Below are 20089 nucleotides of genomic sequence, written 5' to 3'. Positions count from 1 at the left end.
TGATCTGTTTTTGGGTGCCAGCCTGTGTTTTATGAAAGCTTGTCTGGAGGACAAAAGCTCCACTTGGACACGCGGGCGCTGAGTGCCGTCTTTTGGTTTCTATGGCAGCAGCTTTGGCACTCACTGTAGAACACATGTGTGCCTGCTTTTTTTATTTTTTTATTGAATTGAGAGCTTTTAGCTTGAAGAAGTTGAGGCGTTTGCCCGGTGACTGGATTTCTTCCTTGGCATCACGGTGGCTTTTGCCAGTCTGCAGAGATAGACACTGCCAGGTTCTGTCCTTTCTCTGCAGAGTACTTCAACTTTACGATCGCATGCATGTTACATTTTATGGGCCCTGGCAGCGCTGTGATACGCTGTAGAGCGCTTTGATGATCCAGATTGATTATCCTGCAACAGGGAGCCTCGGCCGCGGCTCTGCGATTGGTCGAAGACGCATTCCGACCTCGCTCATAGTTCCCATAAAGCACCGCCACCCATCTGTGCCGCACAGTTCTTACACCGTCTGCAAATAATGTGTCCTTTTACACTCTTGCAATATCAGCCGTATATTATCTGTTATAAGACAAGGTCAGGTCAGTGTCAGGTTAGAACATTACGTTAAAGATAAAACAGCAAAGACAAATTAAGCAACCTGAATCCTCCAAGCATTGCATCAAATCCAATCCAGCAAGTCAGTAGCTTCAATGCATGTTAAATGAAAAACAATACAGTCTGATAATTATAAAACTAAAATTAAAGCCTAATTGTTTCCCGCCTTAGACGCTCCGGTATCCGTGACTCATTTTACCTGTTTGCTGTGCTGAAGTCATTTGTCCCTGAGATCCGGGCTCAGGATGTTTTTGCTCAATATGCAGCGCAACATGACGTCAGGTCTGAGTAAAAACAGAACTGTAAACTGTATACATAGGGGACAAACAAAAATTGTGTTTGCATTATAAAAGTATTTAGTGGGGGGGAGGGGGGGGGGGGGTCATACAGGAACAGATCAGTCACTCGCTCCTCTCTCCCGATAAATGAAACTGCAAGTTTTACAGTCGTCATAAAGATAATGTGACAGACTGGGACCGTGTGGTTTCCAGTAAGCACCTACAGGGACATTGATCCTCACTCTGACTGTTGGACCTTTTTTTATGTAACACGCAATCAGTTGCCATAGCAGCATGAATACAAGAGTGAAGGAGCGGGACATTTTCTGCAAAGTTAATAAAAGCTTTGCACGTGTTTTATCTTTTAATTTCCTTTGAATACTTTTCTTACAAGACATTGAAGAGAATGACACCACAGTTTGTAGTCCGATGTTTTTGGCTTTCCCAGAGGGTTCAGGACGAGTAATGGATCCACCATATGCGTCTGTGCTCCCTGAATACACTCATTAAGTATACTATAATAACTTGATTTGTAAAGCAACTTCTTTAAAAAAGTGAAAACATAAGAGCTTGTTTGTTTTTAGAAAAGCAGGATATTTTAAGACAGCCCCTTAAGTTGAATGGTACTATTAGTTAAGATAAAATAAGATAAGATAAGATATACTTTATTCATCCCAGCAGGGAAATGTATGTGATTCAGCAGCCAGCATACATACAAACACACAACACAACACATATATACAACATATACCACCCATACAAAAAAACATGAGCCCACAATACATAGCCAGGATAAAAAAGTGGTATGGATGGTCCATGTGCATAAGTAGCTGTTACTGCAAATATACAGGTGCAAAATACAGTTTGATATATGCAGCTCAGGCTAAAGTTTAAAAGTTTAAATGTCTTCTGTCCTTACTTAAAGGGGAGTCGTTATAAAGTGCAATTGCAGTAGGTCAAAAAGTATTTTTAAATCTGTCCTTTTTGAAGCTTAGCTGCCGTAGCCTCCCACTAAAAAGTTGTTGGCCTATTATTAGGCACTAAACCATGAATCCATCAATTTAAAAAAAACAAACACCTGTAGATGCATCAATAATAAAGATCAACATTAGTTGCAGTATTTTTTTCTCCAAACTGTATTCATGTATGATGATTGTATTCATGTCTGAATTTCAGCTCACACAACGCACTCAGTGTGTGTTTAGTGTAGCAGGAAAGAAGACAATGGCAGAAGCGGATTATCATTATTTATTTCCTCTTTCTCAAACGGGGTCAAACACTTTGTACTCTCTCTGCATTACACAACTGTGGAGGCTGGTGTGTGTGTGAGTGTGTAGTCGTCCCTCAGCCGGCCTATCAGACGACTCACAGAGAGGGACAATCACACAGAGGGTCTCTTTGAATGACAATGGCTGAATTAGCCGTGTTTAATGTGAAGAGGTGAAGTGAAACAGGAGGACTCCTTTAATACAGGCGGGACAGTGTGTTAATAGAGTGAGAAGTATCGGTGGTTGACTTGTTAATGTGTCGGGAATAAATCAGAGACATGGCAAGACCAATGACCTACACACCTGATTATATATTAAGATTTAATATGGAGATAATTAAATAACAAATGTGAACATCCTAGATCCTCTGATTAATAGGGCCGATCATAATTTGAAACTAGAAACAATTAAAATACTCCGTTTATTGTTTCAATCAGACTGAAAAGGAAAAGGAAAGTAATCCCAGAACTCCATCCTGGATATTGATTCATTTCTTTGTTTGAACGCCCGCCATGGGAACAGTTCAGGATTTTTGACTTTTGGTTGGATTTAATGACAGTTTAACGTACTCTGCTAAATGTGACTGATCTATTCAAATAATCAACAGTACTTTCAGTTGTTCTTGTGTTTGTCATCAAAACGAGCCTTGAAGGACGTCCTGAACGGTTTCAATGGTGTTTGTTATTTACTGACTTGTTGTCTTCTGTGATTGTACTGTTGATAATATTCACTGTGTGTTTGAGTTGACCAGCTGGCAAATTAGTTTTCTAATCTAATCGAAGACGACCAAAACACATCATACGGTTTAATAAGAAGAGGTCTACATGGGAGTTGTGGCAGGATATGTTTTCAGTTCTCAGTGAGAAGGCATATCCTTTATATGTTCACTAGAAATATGATGAATCAGCACCTACTGCTGCTTGGAAGTTGTTGTTTTTTTGTTTCTGTTTTATTGTTGAGCAAAAGAAAAGTGAAATCAACTTTGATTTGAACCTCTCCAGTCTGAGAGTTGTTTAATTTCTTAGTTTGACACGACTGTAAACATTCAATATGGGGCGCCGACGGCCTAGCGGTAAAGTTGTGCCACATGTACAGAGGCTACAGTCCTCCAAGCGGGCGGCCCGGGTTCAAGTCTGACCTGTGGCTCCTTTGCTGCATGTCATTATTAACTCTCTCCGCTGATTTCCTGCTATATCCACTGCCCTATCAAAATAAAAGCCCCATAATACATCTTTAAAAAAGAAAAAACTTTCAATATGTTTTTGACTTTCGACTATGAATTTGAGTGCAAGAGAAACTTATTATTTCTCCTCCATATGTTGTGGGAGGAGCAACCTGCTGAGAAGGCTGAGGAGGTTTGAAAAAAACAAAGAACTTCCCCGTGTGCCTGAAGGTGGAGATAAGTGCAGGAGGAAAACACACCTTTCTGATTGTTGTGTGTGTGTGTGACTGTTGGCCCGCAGTGCAGAGTACCTGCAGGATCAGACACACACTCGCAGACACACATGATGCTTCTCTGCACTTGTGGTTTCCTAGCAATGGATTCTTCCTGACTTTATTTTTTAGAAATACCTTTTTGCCTACTTAGATTTGTTTTTTTAAATTATCATCTCATCTGAGCGTTTGGGAGTTTTTGTGTCCTTGGAGAATGGTTCGTTTCGGTCGCTTGACGTCCTGGCACAGCTGGGACCTGCTGCAGGTGGACTCAGAGATCCCTGAGGAGCCTCCTCATGACACCAAATTGTCACAGAAAGACTATCAGGTGAGATGTTTGCTCACAGGTCTTATGTGTGAAACGCAGGCTGATTGTGATCGTTACTGAAGGAGTTACTTTGATCCAATCAGACTTTTCAGTGTAAACTGCAGATTTAGCACGGCAAGCATGTGAAACTTGATTTTGTGATTTTGTTTGTGTTCATCAGGCCAATGAAGGCAGCAGAAGCTTTTTGATTTGTGTGTTTACAGTCACTTTTTTTTCCACCACCAACAAAAAAAACTTTTTAACAACATACTAAATGAGATAGTCATCAATGAATGAGCCCAAAAAAAACCACACACAATATGAATAAATGAAAGGAAACACAAGAAACAAAACTGATGATAAGAAAATTAAAATAACCTAAAACTTATAAATAAAAGACAATATCACATTAATTATGAGTTGACGCTTTACAAATAAAGATTGATGAGTGTTAAATCTTTACTTTAAAAAGTGATCATCAATTTACAATTTTTTTCATTTTTTTCAATTTCTTCATTTCTTCACTTTTCCCCCCCCAGCTTATAAATGTGAAAACTTAAGGCTTTTTTTCCTTTTATTACATGCTAGTAAACTAAATATATTTTGGTTTTGGACACTTTGTCTGCACAATAAGACGATATATTTAGAGGATTTGTCAAGAAAATTCAAAGGTGAGAAGCTCCACTAATATCTTTTAATTTAATGCAATCTACTGAGAAAGTTTAATCATCATCCTTTGTGCTGATTTCATTGATCTTAGCGCTCTCCTGAAACATCAGAGTGTGAGTGTGAGTGTGAGTGTGAGTGTGAGTGTGTGTTTGTGTATTGAGTGACGTGTGACGCTGGCTGATATCTCATTACATTCACTGTTCCACTCATGATGGTTCAGTAAAAAGGAGCAGTGACACCTCTTTACACTGAAAGAAGCTTCAGTCTCTGCTCAGGTCAAAATGTTCAATACTTCCATACTTTCAATTCCACAGATTTTAAAACGATACCGTCTGCTACTTTAATGATCGATATGGTATCCAAAATGACAGACGCTTAAAAAGAAAATATGTATGTTGGCAACTTATTTGTGTAATTTGGACAGTGTGCAGGAGTTTCTCTGCCTCTTTGGTAATTAAAAAAAAGATTCCCCAACATTGGGTTCCTTGGAGTGTGTTTTCGTTGCCATGGTATCGACACTGTTTGATTTTTTTTTTTTATAACAGTTGTATCATAGTTTAAATTCCTAGTATCATGACAACCCTAGTCTGTGCTGTGTTGGTCAGCGGGTCTAGATTATCAAACCTGCTCTGGCCTTGAAACGTGCAGCATGTGATGTTGTTTCTGTTAGTTGCTATTTCCTGGTGTGTGTGTGTGTGTGTGTGTGTGTGTGTGTGTGTGTGTGTGTGTGTCCGTCCAGGCCCTCAGGAAGGTCAGTGTCACTCTGTTTTCCCATCGTTAATCAACCCACCTGATCAAGGGGACTTGTTATCAGTGGACTAACATAGAAGCAGTAGCAGGGGGCAGAAAGAGATGGGGGGGGGGAGGGGGGGTGATGTTTGACTGTGAGGGGTTTCTTTGCTCTTTCTTTGTCACCACTTACTTTTAATACAATCCGGTCCCGTTTAAAGATTTTCTCCTTTCCAAGCCAAGGTTAGCGCCACAAAGCTCTGCGATAAGATAAGAGCTGTGAGGGGCTTGATATCGTTAGCCTGACTGCTCCCTCCCCTCCTCTTTACACACCCTCCACACAATCTCCCAGAGAGAGAGAGAGAGAGAGAGAGAGAGAGAGAGAGAGAGAGAGAGAGAGAGAGCAGCTTTGTGAGGGGAGCGCTCTCTGCCCTCAGCTCTGACTGACAGGTTTACACAGCAGGCACAGGGGCAACCGTGTAAACGTAATTAGTTAGGCAGACTCGACCAAAAGCTGCTCGGTGTTTGTCTACGTCTGAAATAAAAACTGTGTCAGTGTTTCTACCTGCAGCAATAAATCCAACTCTCACAGGAATGAACAGAATGTTTTACAGTTAAAATAATTACGACACACTGTATTCTTTTATTTTTCCCCCGGGTTTTCCCCCACACACATTTGTATGGCTTCATATCTAGACATCATTTGTATGAATTCTCTGTACGCTGATTTAATGTTCCTTAAATCAGCGTCTAAACATGCATGGAGGCCATTATCTTCCAGTGTCTGATGAATTCAGACTCACTCTCCTCTCCAGGCGTTCTTGTTGCTGACTTGAGCTTATCCGCGGTGCAGCGTCCTCATGAGCAGCATATTGAAGCGCTGAGCGATGCACGTAAACAAAGGGGATTTCCCGTTCGCTTGTTATCAGGGCATTCCTTTTTCGCCTTGTTTTGGCCGGCTAGCTTGGCATTGTTTAAAACGTCTCCAGGACAAACAGTGATTCTAGATAGCACAAAGAATAGTGGACCCACATCAGAAAGAACAAAATAATGAAGTGACACACGGGTTTGTAGTCGCTCTGTGATTGTCTTGGTTTAATTGGGATTATTTCTTGGAATAAAAGATGATATTGGATAAGTTTGTGAAAAGATGGCTCTGAAAATATGATGTGTATTCACTCAGAGTGATTGTGTTTTTTTATTTAAACGCCTGAGAGATTTGTTTTGCCCCTGAGGAGTTTTTGGCCCTTTGGAGCTCCAGGGTGTGTGTTGTGTTTGGGTGAGGGAGCTCCCTCCAAGCTGTCACCCTGCCTGACTCCACCTCCAAATATTCAGACCAGCCTCCTTCTTCCCTTCCCTTCTTGTTTTTTGTTTTTTTTTCTTCCGCCCTGGCCCTGCCTCCTCTTTCCTGCCCTGACACAATGAGGCAGGATCCTCCTGGTTGCTATGACTTCAGCCCAGTGTCTGCATGAAATGCTACCACTGGCTGTTCGGGCAGCAGGACAGGACAGAGACACGTCCCAGGTTCAAAGAGACGCTGCTGTCGGGCACGGCAGGACGCGACAGACTGACACCGCAAACCCGGACCCTGTCGGCTGGAACGGGACGTTTCAACGCCGCGTGAAGTTCAACGCGGGTCTCTTGATGCTGGAGTAACGCGGTGGTGTTAAAGTTGTTTCGCACTCAAGAGTTGTTTGGACTGATTCAGCATCTTGAACTGTACGGGACACGACGGCTTGGATGTGAACGAGGGAGGACAGAGAGAGAGAGAGAGAGAGAGAGAGAGAGAGAGAGAGAGAGGGGAGGAAAGAAGTTGAGAGAGCGCAGCAGCTGGCTCCAGAATGAGCTGCGATCCATGAATCCAACTGAAGGATTAGGATGGTTTTTGTTACTTTTGACATGCCTCTGGCTTCAATGGTGAGCATGGTGGGAAACTGCTGGTAGCTTTCATCCCTGTGTCTGTTTTAATTACAACTTCCTGGCCTTGTAGATTAACCACTGTCTTGATTTGTAGTCCATTTTTGATTTGCCTTTGTACCAATATCAAGTTTGAAATGCTGAACTTCTAAGAAAAGCTGAGTGTTTCTTCAATTTTCTGTCTTTATAACCTTTAAAACACAGATCTTTGTGCTGACTGTTCTAACAAACTAACAAGGTTTCATTTCGCCCAGCCGTGTGTCACTTGTAAGCACAGGCGTTCCAAACTTTCCCTGTTTGTCCCACGGGGGCGTCTGGACGCTTCCTGACACCTGTGTCCTTGACCACTTGGCCCTAGAAAAAGCCCCTTCATTTTTGCTCCATGATGGTTTCAGTCGAGTGTCTCTTTTTTTTTGTTGTAAAGCCAAAGTGTTTATTTGCAGTGAAGTCACTCTCCTCCCTGGTAATCATTCAGGAAAAAAAAAAAGATAAAAAGCTGTTTGAAAACCTACAAGACCCCCCACTCAGATTTACTATCTTGTTATGCAACCCTGCGCGGACCCACTTGTGTGCCTTTTAGTCCAGATCAGTGTTTGCACAAAAAGGTCTGGGGGTGCTCTTCCTAAAATGGGAACCTGAGCAATGCAGAACAATTTGACCAAAGCTATTCATAACATTTACATTTCACTCTGTTATATACATGCCACAAGTAATGGAAGGTGTTTACATCTAAAGGCTTGGCTGTCTGGAGGGTTTGAGAAGAATTCTGTTACAGGAGAGACGTGGAGAATGAGTGGATTACTCCTGAACTGACTCAAACGAACTCTTCATGTGCTCATTTTTAGATACTTAACTGTTCAGATAAATCAGGAATCATTCTCATCACAATTTCCCAAAGCCTCTTCAAACCAACACAGAGCTTTAATTCACAGACGTACACGTCTATGTTCTCTTTAACTTTGTTCTAGTTTTGATCCCGGTGACGTCAGAGATCTCCTTTAACAAGAGAGACCTGGCAGCAGCAGCAACACACAACCAAAATTTCACTTTAGGAGATGAGAAGAAAAACAGATCAGCTGAAACATTTCCACTCAGACAGCCAACAGTCAGAAGAGTTCTCTCGACATTTTTAAAACAATGACAAAGAAATGCTGCAAATCTTTACATCTGAGAAGCTGGAAACTGCAAGGGTTTGACATTTTAGCTTCAAAATGACTAAAACAATGAAGAAATAAACTAATTATTTATAATTAATTAGGCTTTGCAGCTCTAATTAGATTACTATTCTTGTGGAAATTGCTAATTAAGTGTATTTTGTGTGTGTTGGGGGGGGGGGTCAGAACCACTTCTTCATCCACATCTTCACCTTTGTGTCTGTGAAGCCAAACAGCCAGAGGCAAAGGTGTTTTGCAGGCATTGTGTGCGTGTGTGTTTGTTAGTGTGCGGGGGGTGATCAGCGGAAGAATTTCATTGGAATGGTCGCTCAGTTTCAGCAGCAGCAGTGTCAGTGTCCTGGAATGTAAGTTCCTCATGTCAGTAGTTTAAGGGGGGGTCGGTGGCCTGAGTGACTCCCCAGCAGCAGCAGCAGCAGATTCCTCGCTCTAACGGCAAAAACAACTGCTTCCTCAGATACTGACCTGGCCCTCTGTTTGTTTGCTTTGCCGCTGCTCATAAAGTGAGTGTGGCCGCTCGCTGGTGCCCCCGCTGACAGGCTGATAATAGAAAAAAAAAAGAGGGGAACAATGGGGCAGACTCGCGCCTTCTGTTCTTATGGAACAACCTCGCGCCCCGCTCCCTGTGATGTAATGATGCATTCAGAGCAAGGAAGTGGCCGTCCTTCCCGCTTCTGTTTGTGTCTGCTCATCAGGACGGCTGTAACGGGCCCCGCTGATGTCATCCCTCGCACAGAATTCCCCTCTGATTTCCTGTTTATCCTGATTGTGTACATTTCTCTCTTTCCTTCATTGTCTCCTTCCATCCGTCTGACTGGAAACTTCTGGGCTTCCCCCCCCTCAAGAGATTACCAAATAACTTAGCTAGTGTCACCTCTTTCATTTTCTTTTCTAAGTGTGTAAAGTTGATCCTCTTTTTTTTCCCCTTTTCAGGGACAGGCGCGGCGGAGGAAGAACATGACTGAATTCCTCGGGGAACCGAATATTCCCACCCCCGATACTCTGGGACAGATCGGCGGCTCTCTGCCCGGCATCGGCGCGGGACCCGACAACTGGAAGAACCGCGCCGCCAGCCGCTTCAGTGGCTTCTTCGGCTCCAACACAGGACTCTTTGGCAAGGTAACAACCGATCAGGCAGAAGTGAACGAATGAGATTCAAGAGTGCTGCTTTTTTTCCTGTTGGGCGATAAGACAGCAACTTATCAGTCGGGGGCGAGTGTGTTTTGCCCAAACATGCAACGTTAAAAAAACCAAACAGAAACAAACAGAAACAGTAGCAGAGGAGCAGTGGGAGGAGGTCAGAAGGCCAGATCCCCCGAGTCCTGGTGAGGTCATTTCCCTTCAACGTCTCCTGACTTGTTGGCTCATGCACTTTCCTCCCAGCAGCTCAGGAAAGGAGGAGGTGGAGGAAAAGGACTCACTCAGCTCTGTCGAAGCTTGAAGGCTTTAAGGAATAGTATTAAATTATGGGAACACTAACTTCTACTTTATGCAGATGACAGCATTCATTGTTCTATGGTGTGCTAACTCAGCCTCGCAAAAGGAAGGAAGGAGCAGACTCCCGATATAAATTAACATAAATAAGAAATCCCCAAAGTGTCCAACGTTTTCTTTGTCTACTTTTAAACAAAAAGAAATCCATTTCATTCTTTTGTAAAGTAAAATCACACACACACACACTCCCTTTGTTGTCCTTTTCTTCTGAGTTCACACTCTGCAACAGTAGCAGATGTCACACAGAGACAGTATCTGTCAGTCACCTGTCACCACCGGCCTCATCTCCATTCACCCCGAGTGTCTCGTTTAACCCCTCCAGAGCCAAAGTTCCTACACCAGGTCCAGGACCTCCTGCACCCTCCATAGTGTTTTTGCTGAACAACTGTCAGCCTCTGCTTTCACCCAACTCTGAAAGGAGTGCTGAACTTGAAATTTGTTGTACATGAACGTTAGGTGTCACGGTCCATAAACCACAGGTCCGTGCACCCCCCCCCCTCTCCTCCCCACTCTCCATGCTGCAGCTTTTGCCCCCACTCCCCCCTCTTCTATTGTTAAAGTGGTCTCAATGCACAGAGCTCATTTTCATAACTACATCAGGCCCTGCAGGCTGAACAAAGGCTTGAATAGGAGCTGCTGTTGGATTTAAGAATTAAGGCGCCAGTTAGGACGGGATTTATATGCTAATGCATGGACTCATCTTTCACTTACAGTTTGAAGTGAACAATAACTCAAACACAAAAGGGCAGTTACTTTCAATTTTCGCTGTTAGTGCTCTTAACCTCATTTAAACTACTAAAGACTTGTTTTTAATTGAAATCGTTCTGTTTCTGTTTACAGGAGCTGGACCGTCTGGAGCAGCTCCAGAGCAAGCTGCACACCTACACGCAGTGTGGTTTTCCCAAGGTGCCGCGGCAGCTCTCCTTCCACCAGGACTCGTGGGAGGAGGAGAAGGTGGAGGAGACCAACCTGGTGATGGAGGACAGTTGGCAGAAGCTGCTGGACAACTCGGAGGTACAGAGCACACTGTTAACATTTTTTATAATGAACTCACAGTAGTGTGACTGATGATTTTTCCTGTAAGTCATTTTAGGAGATGTCTTAATCCCTGCCTAGAAATCGAACAATTACCAGCAGCTGCACCACACTAAATGTATGTGAATATCTTCACAACATTAAGAAAGCAAAAAAACCCTAACCTTGTCACTTCTCTGACCTTTAAGCTTTTACTTGAAGTGTCACTCAGTCTTCTGCCTCGGGGCATGTCCACAGTTTTAAACACTCAGTTTAGTTACGTGTACACAGAATATAAACATGCCGGCATCCTGCTTCCTGGTTTGATTATTTATCTTTGTCACACCGGCCCCGATGCTCCTTGTTCCCAGAATCATGCAGCTTCAAATGTGAAACTGCTTGTCAGATACTCTGCATACCAACGTGAACGATAAGAGCCATCGCACGCTGTTAATGTTTATTGAATTTATCACACAGCAGAGCCGTAGCACTGCTCAGCTGCTGTACATCATGCTGCATGTTCTCCTCTGATGACAACTTATATAAGACACATTAATGACTCCCGCTGCTGCTAAACTCCACGTGTCACATAATCAGGTTAGAAATGTCAGTTAGCTTCCTTCATTACATAAAGTCAGTTCAATTCAAATCTCCATTTGATTCAGATCACTTCATCTCATGGTACTCAATAAGTGTCTGCACAAATACTACACTTAAGAAGTAACAGGACGCAGAAACAAATACAAATACATCATGCTAAAGTGCATAATTTCTAATGACAAGTTTTTAAGTGCCAAAAAAGGCCTCACTGCATTTTTACCACTTTGATTTTTCAGACTTTTCAACAACAAACTGAAGCGTGTAATGGCACAAGATGTGATCTCATACCAATATAGATGGGCTGAATGGAGATCTAACTATTTAAATTGTATACAGGCATGAACATAACATAAACAAATACATACAGTGACTAATGTATGCATGACATCATGTCAGTTAAAATAGGATTTATCTGGTGAGGACTCTTTTTAAGCAGAGGGAAGATTACTTTTTTTTTTATGTAATATTTATATTTTGTTAAATTTCTCCTCCAAATCTCAACATAAAGGACAGAAGAGAATAAATCCATACATTCATTATTCTATAAAGTCCATGAAGTGCATCAGTAACAGAAGACTCTTTCATCACCAACCCATACCTCTCTCTTTACCCGCTTGTTCAAACGTTTCAACTTTCTCTGCATTTGAAATGTTCATCAAACATATGGCAGGTATCATCACCAGGAACCTCTCAGCCTCTTTTCAAGCCCTTCTTTCCTTTTCTCATTATAACTGTGTTTCTGTCATGCTCAACATTCAGTCAACTCTTTTGAATATGAGCTTTTGTGAAACTCATGTGCTGTTTATTTGTCTTCTGCCTGTTTCAAACACTTCTCACACTGAGCAGTATAAGATGGTCAAAAGATAAAAGTCGTGACAGCTGTGATCAGGAAGAAGAATGGTTGTATACGCGTGTGATTTAATCATATGATGTGAATGTGTTTGTCTGCAGACTGTACTGACAAGGCGACAGTTCCACCAGCAGGAGGCGATATGGGAGCTGCTGCACACAGAGGCCACATACATAAAGAAACTGAGAGTCATCACTGATGTAAGTGCTGTATCTGCTGACACATAAAGATGCTGATACGTGTTGTGTAAGATGAACTCACGTCCTCTGGACTGAGATATGAAGAGACACAATGAACAATGAAAACTCTTATCTCAAACTTGTTTTCCGTCTCTCTTCGCAGCTGTTCCTGAGTGGGCTGCTGAACCTGCAGGAGAGCGGCCTGCTGACGGAGGTGGAGCCCTCCAAGATGTTCAGCAACATCCAGGAGATCATCTGCCTCCACACGTCCCTGTGGAACCAGGTCATGCTGCCGGTCCTGGAGAAGGCGAGGCGGGCCCGGGCTCTGCTCGACCCCACAGACCTGCACCACGGCTTCAAGACGGTCAGTTGAAAAATATATTCCACCTCCGAAGGCTCAGTGCTATCGAGAAACCATGACTTCCTTACAGTCATTGTCTTCATAAGTCAGTGCCAGATGAGTGGTTTTAATAACTGAGTTGTTCCAGTATGGATTATAAACTGAACCCAAATGAGATCCATCAACAAAACACAGAACTATCTCTTCATAGATGCAGGTTTTTAAAACAGTAGCTTTAATTTCCGCAGTGAGTTCAGGATCAATCAGAAATGTTCACTGCTGTAAGACACACCCACCCCCCCCCCCCCCCCCCCCCCCCAAAGTTCCTTTTACTTAAGACCTAAGACTTAAGGCCCTCCAAAGGTTCCTGGTCTCTTGGTGTAAATTTCCTGTGATGGAAACGGGATGTAACAGTGTTGTGTTGATGTTCGTCGTTTGTCTGATGCACGTCTGTGTTTGTGTTTGCGTGTTCAGTTCGGCTCCAGGTTCCAGCCGTACATCCGTTACTGTATGGAGGAGGAGGGCTGCATGGAGTACATGCGAACACTTCTCAGGGACAACGAGCTCTTCAGGACCTACGTCACGGTCAGTTCTCTCGCTTTGACACTAAGTACTCCAAACTCACTCCTTTTGTTTGTTTTCTGGCTCATTAGATGTTTAATTTCCCGTCTTTGTGTCGCTTCATTCAGTGGGCGGAGACTGATAAGAAGTGTAACCGTCTGAAGCTGGCCGACATGCTGGCAAAGCCTCACCAGAGACTCACCAAATATCCACTCCTGCTGAAGAGCATACTCAAGAAGACGGACGAGCCGTCCGCCCGAGACATCGTCAACAGCATGGTGAGGACGGAGAACATGCGTTTACTCGCCGCCTTTAACTTCTTAAAAACCTTCAGAATGTGAGAGTATTTCTGTTCTGCTTCTCCCTAAGGTGGCTGCAGTCGAGGGCTTCATCAACAGCGTGGACTCTCAGATGCGACAGCGTCAGGAGCGACAGAAGCTGGCCACCATCTCTGCCCGCATTGACTCCTACGAGGCTGTAGAGGGCAGCAGTGAGGAGGTGGAGAAGGTGAGGAATGATTTATGAAGCTCCGGTGATTTCTTCAACTTCAAGTGGGGATCCAGCTTCACGCTTTCATCTTTTTTTGTTTCCAGATCCTTAAGGAGTACAACCGCTTCGACCTGATGGCTCCCATGAGAGGAACGTCACCGGAGGAGACCCGACAGCTGCATCTGGAGGGAGCGCTGAGGATGAAAGAGGGCAAAGACAGTCGGGTAAGTCTGACTCACTCTTTTTTTTTTTTTGTCTTTAGACCCCCAAACATCTGGTTTCTCTCATCGGCTTTTGCAAGTGGCCTCACGTTTCACATAAAACAGTTGGCGATCAAAGTGTTTTCTGTCAGACCTGAGATGATTTGATGTCTTCTACAGATGGACGTCCACTGTGTCCTCTTCACTGACCTGCTGCTGATAACGAAGCCTGTGAAAAAAGTGGAGAAAATCAAGATCATCCGGCAGCCTCTCCTCATTCACAACGTCGTCTGTAAGGAGCTCAAAGACCCCGGTGAGTGATGACAGGAAGACTGGGAGTCAGCTGTTGTTTTCAAATTATACTAACATGTGTATATAAAAAATACTAAAGCTGTAAGTTTCCACTTTTGAGAATCTTTATCAAACCAAATATTCAGGATTTAAATTTATGAATTGATTCCCGGCTTGTACATTTGATGGATTTATAATTTCAGTGTGAATAAAAAGCTGTAAAAACTCCCTGAGGTTTAAAAAGATTCTAAGACCAGTGGTGGTGATAATAATCATTCATGTTGTTTTTTCTCTGTAGGCTCGTTCATCCTCATCTACCTCAACGAGTTCAAGAGTGCCGTGGCTGCCTACACTTTCCAAGCCAACAGCGCCACCCAGGGGCGAAGCTGGATCGATGCAATCTGCAACGTCCAGGTGGGAGAGCCACTTCATGTCTCTGCAATAAATGTTGTCTGAGAAAAAGAGATGAAGAGACAGCTTTCTTAATGTTTTTTTTTCCGCCGTGCTGCAGAATCAGCTCCAGAGGCTCCGCACTGAGGAGATCCTCCGACAGAAGAACAGACTGAAGAGATGTTCTGACCGACTGGAGGAAGAGGACGAGGAGGGAGAAGAGAGCAGCAACTCCACTGCCAGTTCCCCATGTCTGACGCACAAAGTGCAGCCCAACTCAAGGTACTTCGAAAAACGGCTAATTACTTTGTTGTCTGGGTCAAATAAGAAAGAATTTGACATTTAGCTCTAGTGGAAGCGTATGTGGACGTATTGGCTCAACGTTTTGGGAAAGCCTCCTGACTAACTCGCTACAGGATATCAAAAGATCTTTACTGTATCATATGAAAAATACATTTTCAGAGGGCTTTGACTTCCATTCAATATAAAGAGAAGAGTGGTATTGATCTTCTCCTGTGTGTTGTTAAGAACAATACCTGTCAGGAGTAAAAACTGATTCTTGCAATCGTAAAACACATTTTACGATTCACATCAGAAAAGAGCAACTTCAACCTTTTCTCACTAATTTGAATTGAATGCCGCTAACGATCTGTTCTCAATGCAAGTGAAAAGATTTAATCAACACAGTCTTAGAGAGTCAGCGTAGCCTCAGGATTACAGATTTGTTGGTTCTTGTACTAAACACCTTCTGGTGAGCTTCAAGTTTGTTGTTCTTGTTACCTGCCAATTAACCCTCATGCATCACTAAGGACATTTTTATCCATTTGGTCAAATTTTACCGCCATCAAATATTGAATAATTATCAGGTCTGTAACCCTTTAAATGCCAGAATCATGTAATCAAACTGGCATTTAAAGGGTTAAATTCCTGATATATATACTCAATATTTGATATTTTTGAGCAGGGCTGGAGTTGTTTAAGAGATTTATGCAAAAAAAAAAATAGAAAAAACTATTAATCTGTTCTATTTTTATAGCATTTTTTTGTAAGTGGACATTTTTGTACTTAATGACTTAAGAGGGTTTTAAATTAAACTGATGCCTGACGGTTAACCTACCATCTCCTTTCAGTCAATCGGACGGCTCCACAGAGACTCTGTCAGTGATGGACATCGATGAACCAGGAGGTCTTCAGCAACCTCCCGCCGCCAACATGAACCTGCAGGGAGCCGATAAAACGGACTCTGATGAATCTTCTCCCCTTTCTGAAAGCTCTGAGGTCCAACAGTCTCACAGAGTCCACTCCAACGTTTACTCGGAGACGGGGCCGGACGGCGAGGAGCTGGACCCCCAGTGTCGCTCCCTCTCCATGGACAGCGCCTACGGGACCCTCTCCCCCGAGTCCCTCCTGAGAGAACTCCAGCCTCAGCCGGGTCAGAGCGAAGGAGAGGAGACGGAGGAGGAGGAAGACGGAGGATTAGAGGAGGCTGATGAGGAGAAGGAGGATGAGGAGGAGGAGGATGCGGCCTCGCTGGGGTCTCAACTGTCTGTAATCCAGTCGTCTAAACCTCGGCGGCGGCCTCACGTTCAGCCCCGTCCTCACTGCCTCCAGAGGCTGTCCACTCTGACTTTATCCCGCTCCGAGGACAACCTGCTGCAGCGTCTCTACGGAAAGACCTTCACCCACAAATACTCACTCAGCGACGAGCCTCAGGACCAATCAGAACACAGGGACACAAACTCGTCACCTCTCGCACACAGTAAAAGCATGTTGGAGCTCGGGAAGAACTGCCTGGAGATTTTCTCCAGCGACCTCGACCAGTCAGACGACAGCCTGAGTGTTAGCATGCCCACTGACAAACTGTGTGCCACCCTGAGGAGGGCGGAGGCCAGACGGGGGCAAAGGGCAGCTGCAGGACCAACAGGGAGTAACACCAGCTCCGACGGGGAAACGGCTCCATCTGGTGGGCTCGATAGGAAAAAGGAGTCAACAGCCACCAGTGATTCAGGGGAAATGTCACCAAAGAAGAGGAAGTCACAGGCTCAGCAGCACAAGAAGCTAACGCTGGCTCAGCTGTACAGGATACGCACCACTCTGGTCCTCAACTCCACCCTCACTGCATCGTAAGTCCACACCGTTATTAAACTGGGTTTTGAATTTAATAATTTTGAAGGAAACATTCAAACACAAAATGATCAGTTCTTTTCTTTTATCACTTCTGTGAAGCAAACACAGACTCTAGTCAGGCTCAGAATTAACTCACAGCTAATGAATAGACTTCAGCTGTCTAATTTGAACAGAATCAACTTTAAAGCTCAACACTTCACATGCTGTTTGCTTCATAAAATCTCCAAAAAGAAAAAGCAACTGGACAAGATAGAGTCCAGCTTGTAACGCCCTCAATCCACATGTTTGACAGCTGTTGTTGATTTTTTTTTTCTGATTAAAATAATGTTATTGTCAGAGCTGTACAGGTGCTGTGAGGGGGATTTTCTTACAGAGCAAGGCTAGCTATTCCCCCCTCATAGTTTAGATTCAATTACATTCAACTTTATTGTCATTGTGCAGAGTACAAGTACAGAGACAACGAAATGTATTTGGCGTTCTAACCAAAAAAGTGCAAAAGAGCAACAAAGGTGCAGTACAAACATGAATAGGCATAAAGTGCAATATGGTAGTGAGGTAATACGGTGTCCTAATAGACTTTGTTTTGTGGACTCCTCTTTGAAAGCGTCAACATTTAGTAACTTAAAGTGATAATGTTTGGAGGACAGAGTTCACACTAGATTGATTTTCCTCTAAAAACATCATGGGATATTGAAGAAGGAGTGGAAATCGCAATTGAGACCATAAAGTCGTCAGGAAAATCTTTAATGAGGTTACAAAAAACTGGTATCCTCATTAAAGAGTATCCTTAGTATTTACTTTTCAAGTGTTCGTCCCAAAATGCTCCTGTTTCTTAAATTTATAGAAGTGTGCTTCTAGATAAAACATGATCCTTTCATCTAAGAAGTCTGTGCATTAATGTCGTTTTGTCTTTTTTCTCTCCCAGGGAGGTATAACCGCTCCAGCTGACGGTGGAAATAAAGGAACAACACTTGTTTTGCTTCGATGGACTGAAATAGTTGAGACACAAATGCACTCTCTCTCTTGCGGCCCTCTCCCTTCCTGTTGGTGTTTTGGACACTGATCGTACCACTTTTGCATTTGGACAACAACAATCCTATTTTGTGCTGTTGCATTGGTTTCTGATTTTTTTTTTGGATTGGAAGGGAGAGGCGGAGAGACACAGTAACTGCTTGCACTTTGCAACGGAAGTAGCATAAAAGGAGGAGGAGGAGGAGGAGGAGGAGCTGGGACTTTCTAAATGTGGACCATCCCTGCACTCTGAACCGGAGAGGAGCTGAAATCTGCATCCCCCTCCGAAACCTCAAAAACGAGGGACGCTAAGACTTGAAAACGCTCTCTCTACACGAGGAAAAAACAGCACCCGGGACTTCCTCCTAATATTTGTACTGCTCCCGGTTTTGCTTCAAGAAAAGAAAAAAAAATTGCACAGTTATCTTTGTTAAGTAGAAGAATCACTAAAAAAAAAGGAGTGAACTTACATTAACAGTCACGATGAATTTGAGTTAATTATTGGTTTGTGTACAGACGTGTGTGTGTTTGAATGTGAATGTGTGAATGAATGGGAAAAAAAAAGGTCCTTTAATTCCTGACTGAACCAAAACTGATTCACCATCTCCTGTGAGCATGCTAGCACACCCAAAGAATAAAGACCTACAGAGCAGAAAGAAGACAAAGTGCACCCAAAGACACAGACTGATGCCCCTTGATACGTGGAGCTACTATATCTGAATAATGACTGAAAACGGTTGCATTAAGGTTTTTTGTGGGGGGATTTTCCTGCACTATTCACACCCTGGCATGAGTGTATTTTCTCTCCCGAGGCCCTAAATGTTTCAAACCGCTCGCACAAAGTGTACATGTCACACCCCCCCAGTCAGAGTAAAAAAGAACAAGTTTTGGAGCACGTTTTGCATTTCTCGTCTTTCTTTGTGATGGTGACACTAACAAGAGGTTGAACAAAAAAAAAAAAACAGTTTGGGTTGATCGTTTGTACCGAATGAATCTGCAGAGCTGCTTTTTTCACCCAGGAGATCGTAACATTTCTCAGATCAGTGATTTCTCTCTTCCAAACATCGGCAAACCAAAATAGGTTAACTCTGTTTACTTCTTTAGTTTTTTTTGTTTAAGTGTAATATTTATTATGCCTGCTATGTTTTATATATATAAGATATTGTTTATATTATTTGCTTCCATCATCTGTACATTCTTTTTTGTTGTCGATGTAGTCTTAATTATTTTTGCCAGGCATGAATGTGCTATGAACCAAAATCATGACTTTAAAAGTGTCTTACAGAAATAAAAGAGGCTGAAATACATTACGGTCCCTCTTCTGATGGTTTCATCCGTTGTGCTGTGAGCGGAGTGTGAATGATATTAAAAAAAAAAAAAAAACCGACATGAACTGGTCGCATGTCTCTCCTGCTCTTGTTTCTTTATTTTAAACAAAGATGGTGTAAGAAAGTCGACATCCAGAGTGCAATCAGAGTCCTGAAAGCTGTCACTAATGATGCATGTGATAACAAGTTAACTTAAGTTTATGCCCCCTCTTTGATGAACAAAATACTGTTTGAGGTATTTATTTATGAAGTTACACAGCAGTCATAAGTTCAGTGTCCATTCCAGGAATTCAGAGCAGATCAAACATCTGCTCCAGCTGTCTCTTTCTGCTTCTCTCAAAAGTTTCAACGTGCTCACATCTCAACCCCAAAAACGTCTACATGTGCACATCCTGCAGGGCCGAGCGAGCCTGCTGCTGCTGCTGCTGCCGGCCCGCTCGAACTTCATGGCCAAGGTGTATTTACAGGTGATTATATCAGCTAATCGGTGGATTACAGCATGTTGAGTCCACACAAGCCCCGCTAAGCTGAAGGGGGGAAAGACAGCGGCGGTCCTGTGGGATTTTCTCTTTAATCTGGTCCCAGAGTGCTGCAGGGCCCCTCCTCTTCTCACATCTGGCCTGCGGGGATTTACTCATGTAATCCTCGATTTTAAAACAATTTTATTATGCCTTATCGCCGATACACTGGACTTTAATTATTAAAATGCAGCTTTCATTGAGCGGTGAAGTAATTACACATGCTTGATCTATTAGCTTTAAATATGGAAGTAACGAGGCTGCGGTGTGGTGGGCTGAGGGTGTATGATCGCTGCAGGACTCAGGCTGCACAGTATTCATGTTTAGTAATA

General features: G+C 43.2%; 1 protein-coding gene across 7 annotated transcripts in view; it reads left to right on the top strand.

Moving 5' to 3' along the window:
• The window catches only part of plekhg5b (pleckstrin homology domain containing, family G (with RhoGef domain) member 5b), a 70063-nt gene extending 50845 nt beyond the window's left edge, over window positions 1-19218 (top strand). For all 7 annotated transcript variants that reach the window (XM_029280665.2, XM_065961195.1, XM_065961193.1 and 4 more), the window contains 13 exons: window positions 9299-9484; window positions 10700-10873; window positions 12425-12523; window positions 12666-12866; window positions 13317-13427; window positions 13532-13681; window positions 13773-13910; window positions 13997-14116; window positions 14273-14405; window positions 14682-14797; window positions 14895-15055; window positions 15904-16896; window positions 17826-19218. In XM_029280665.2, the coding sequence (XP_029136498.2) occupies window positions 9299-9484; window positions 10700-10873; window positions 12425-12523; window positions 12666-12866; window positions 13317-13427; window positions 13532-13681; window positions 13773-13910; window positions 13997-14116; window positions 14273-14405; window positions 14682-14797; window positions 14895-15055; window positions 15904-16896; window positions 17826-17835 (2592 nt within the window). In that variant the 3' untranslated portion in view covers window positions 17836-19218. The remainder of the gene's footprint in view (window positions 1-9298; window positions 9485-10699; window positions 10874-12424; window positions 12524-12665; window positions 12867-13316; window positions 13428-13531; window positions 13682-13772; window positions 13911-13996; window positions 14117-14272; window positions 14406-14681; window positions 14798-14894; window positions 15056-15903; window positions 16897-17825) is intronic.
• The last annotated feature ends 871 nt before the right edge of the window (window positions 19219-20089 follow it).

Source organism: Labrus bergylta, chromosome 12 (genome assembly GCF_963930695.1).
Source record: "Labrus bergylta chromosome 12, fLabBer1.1, whole genome shotgun sequence".
NCBI lineage: Eukaryota > Metazoa > Chordata > Actinopteri > Labriformes > Labridae > Labrus > Labrus bergylta.
This window is presented reverse-complemented; position numbering and strand designations above follow the sequence as displayed.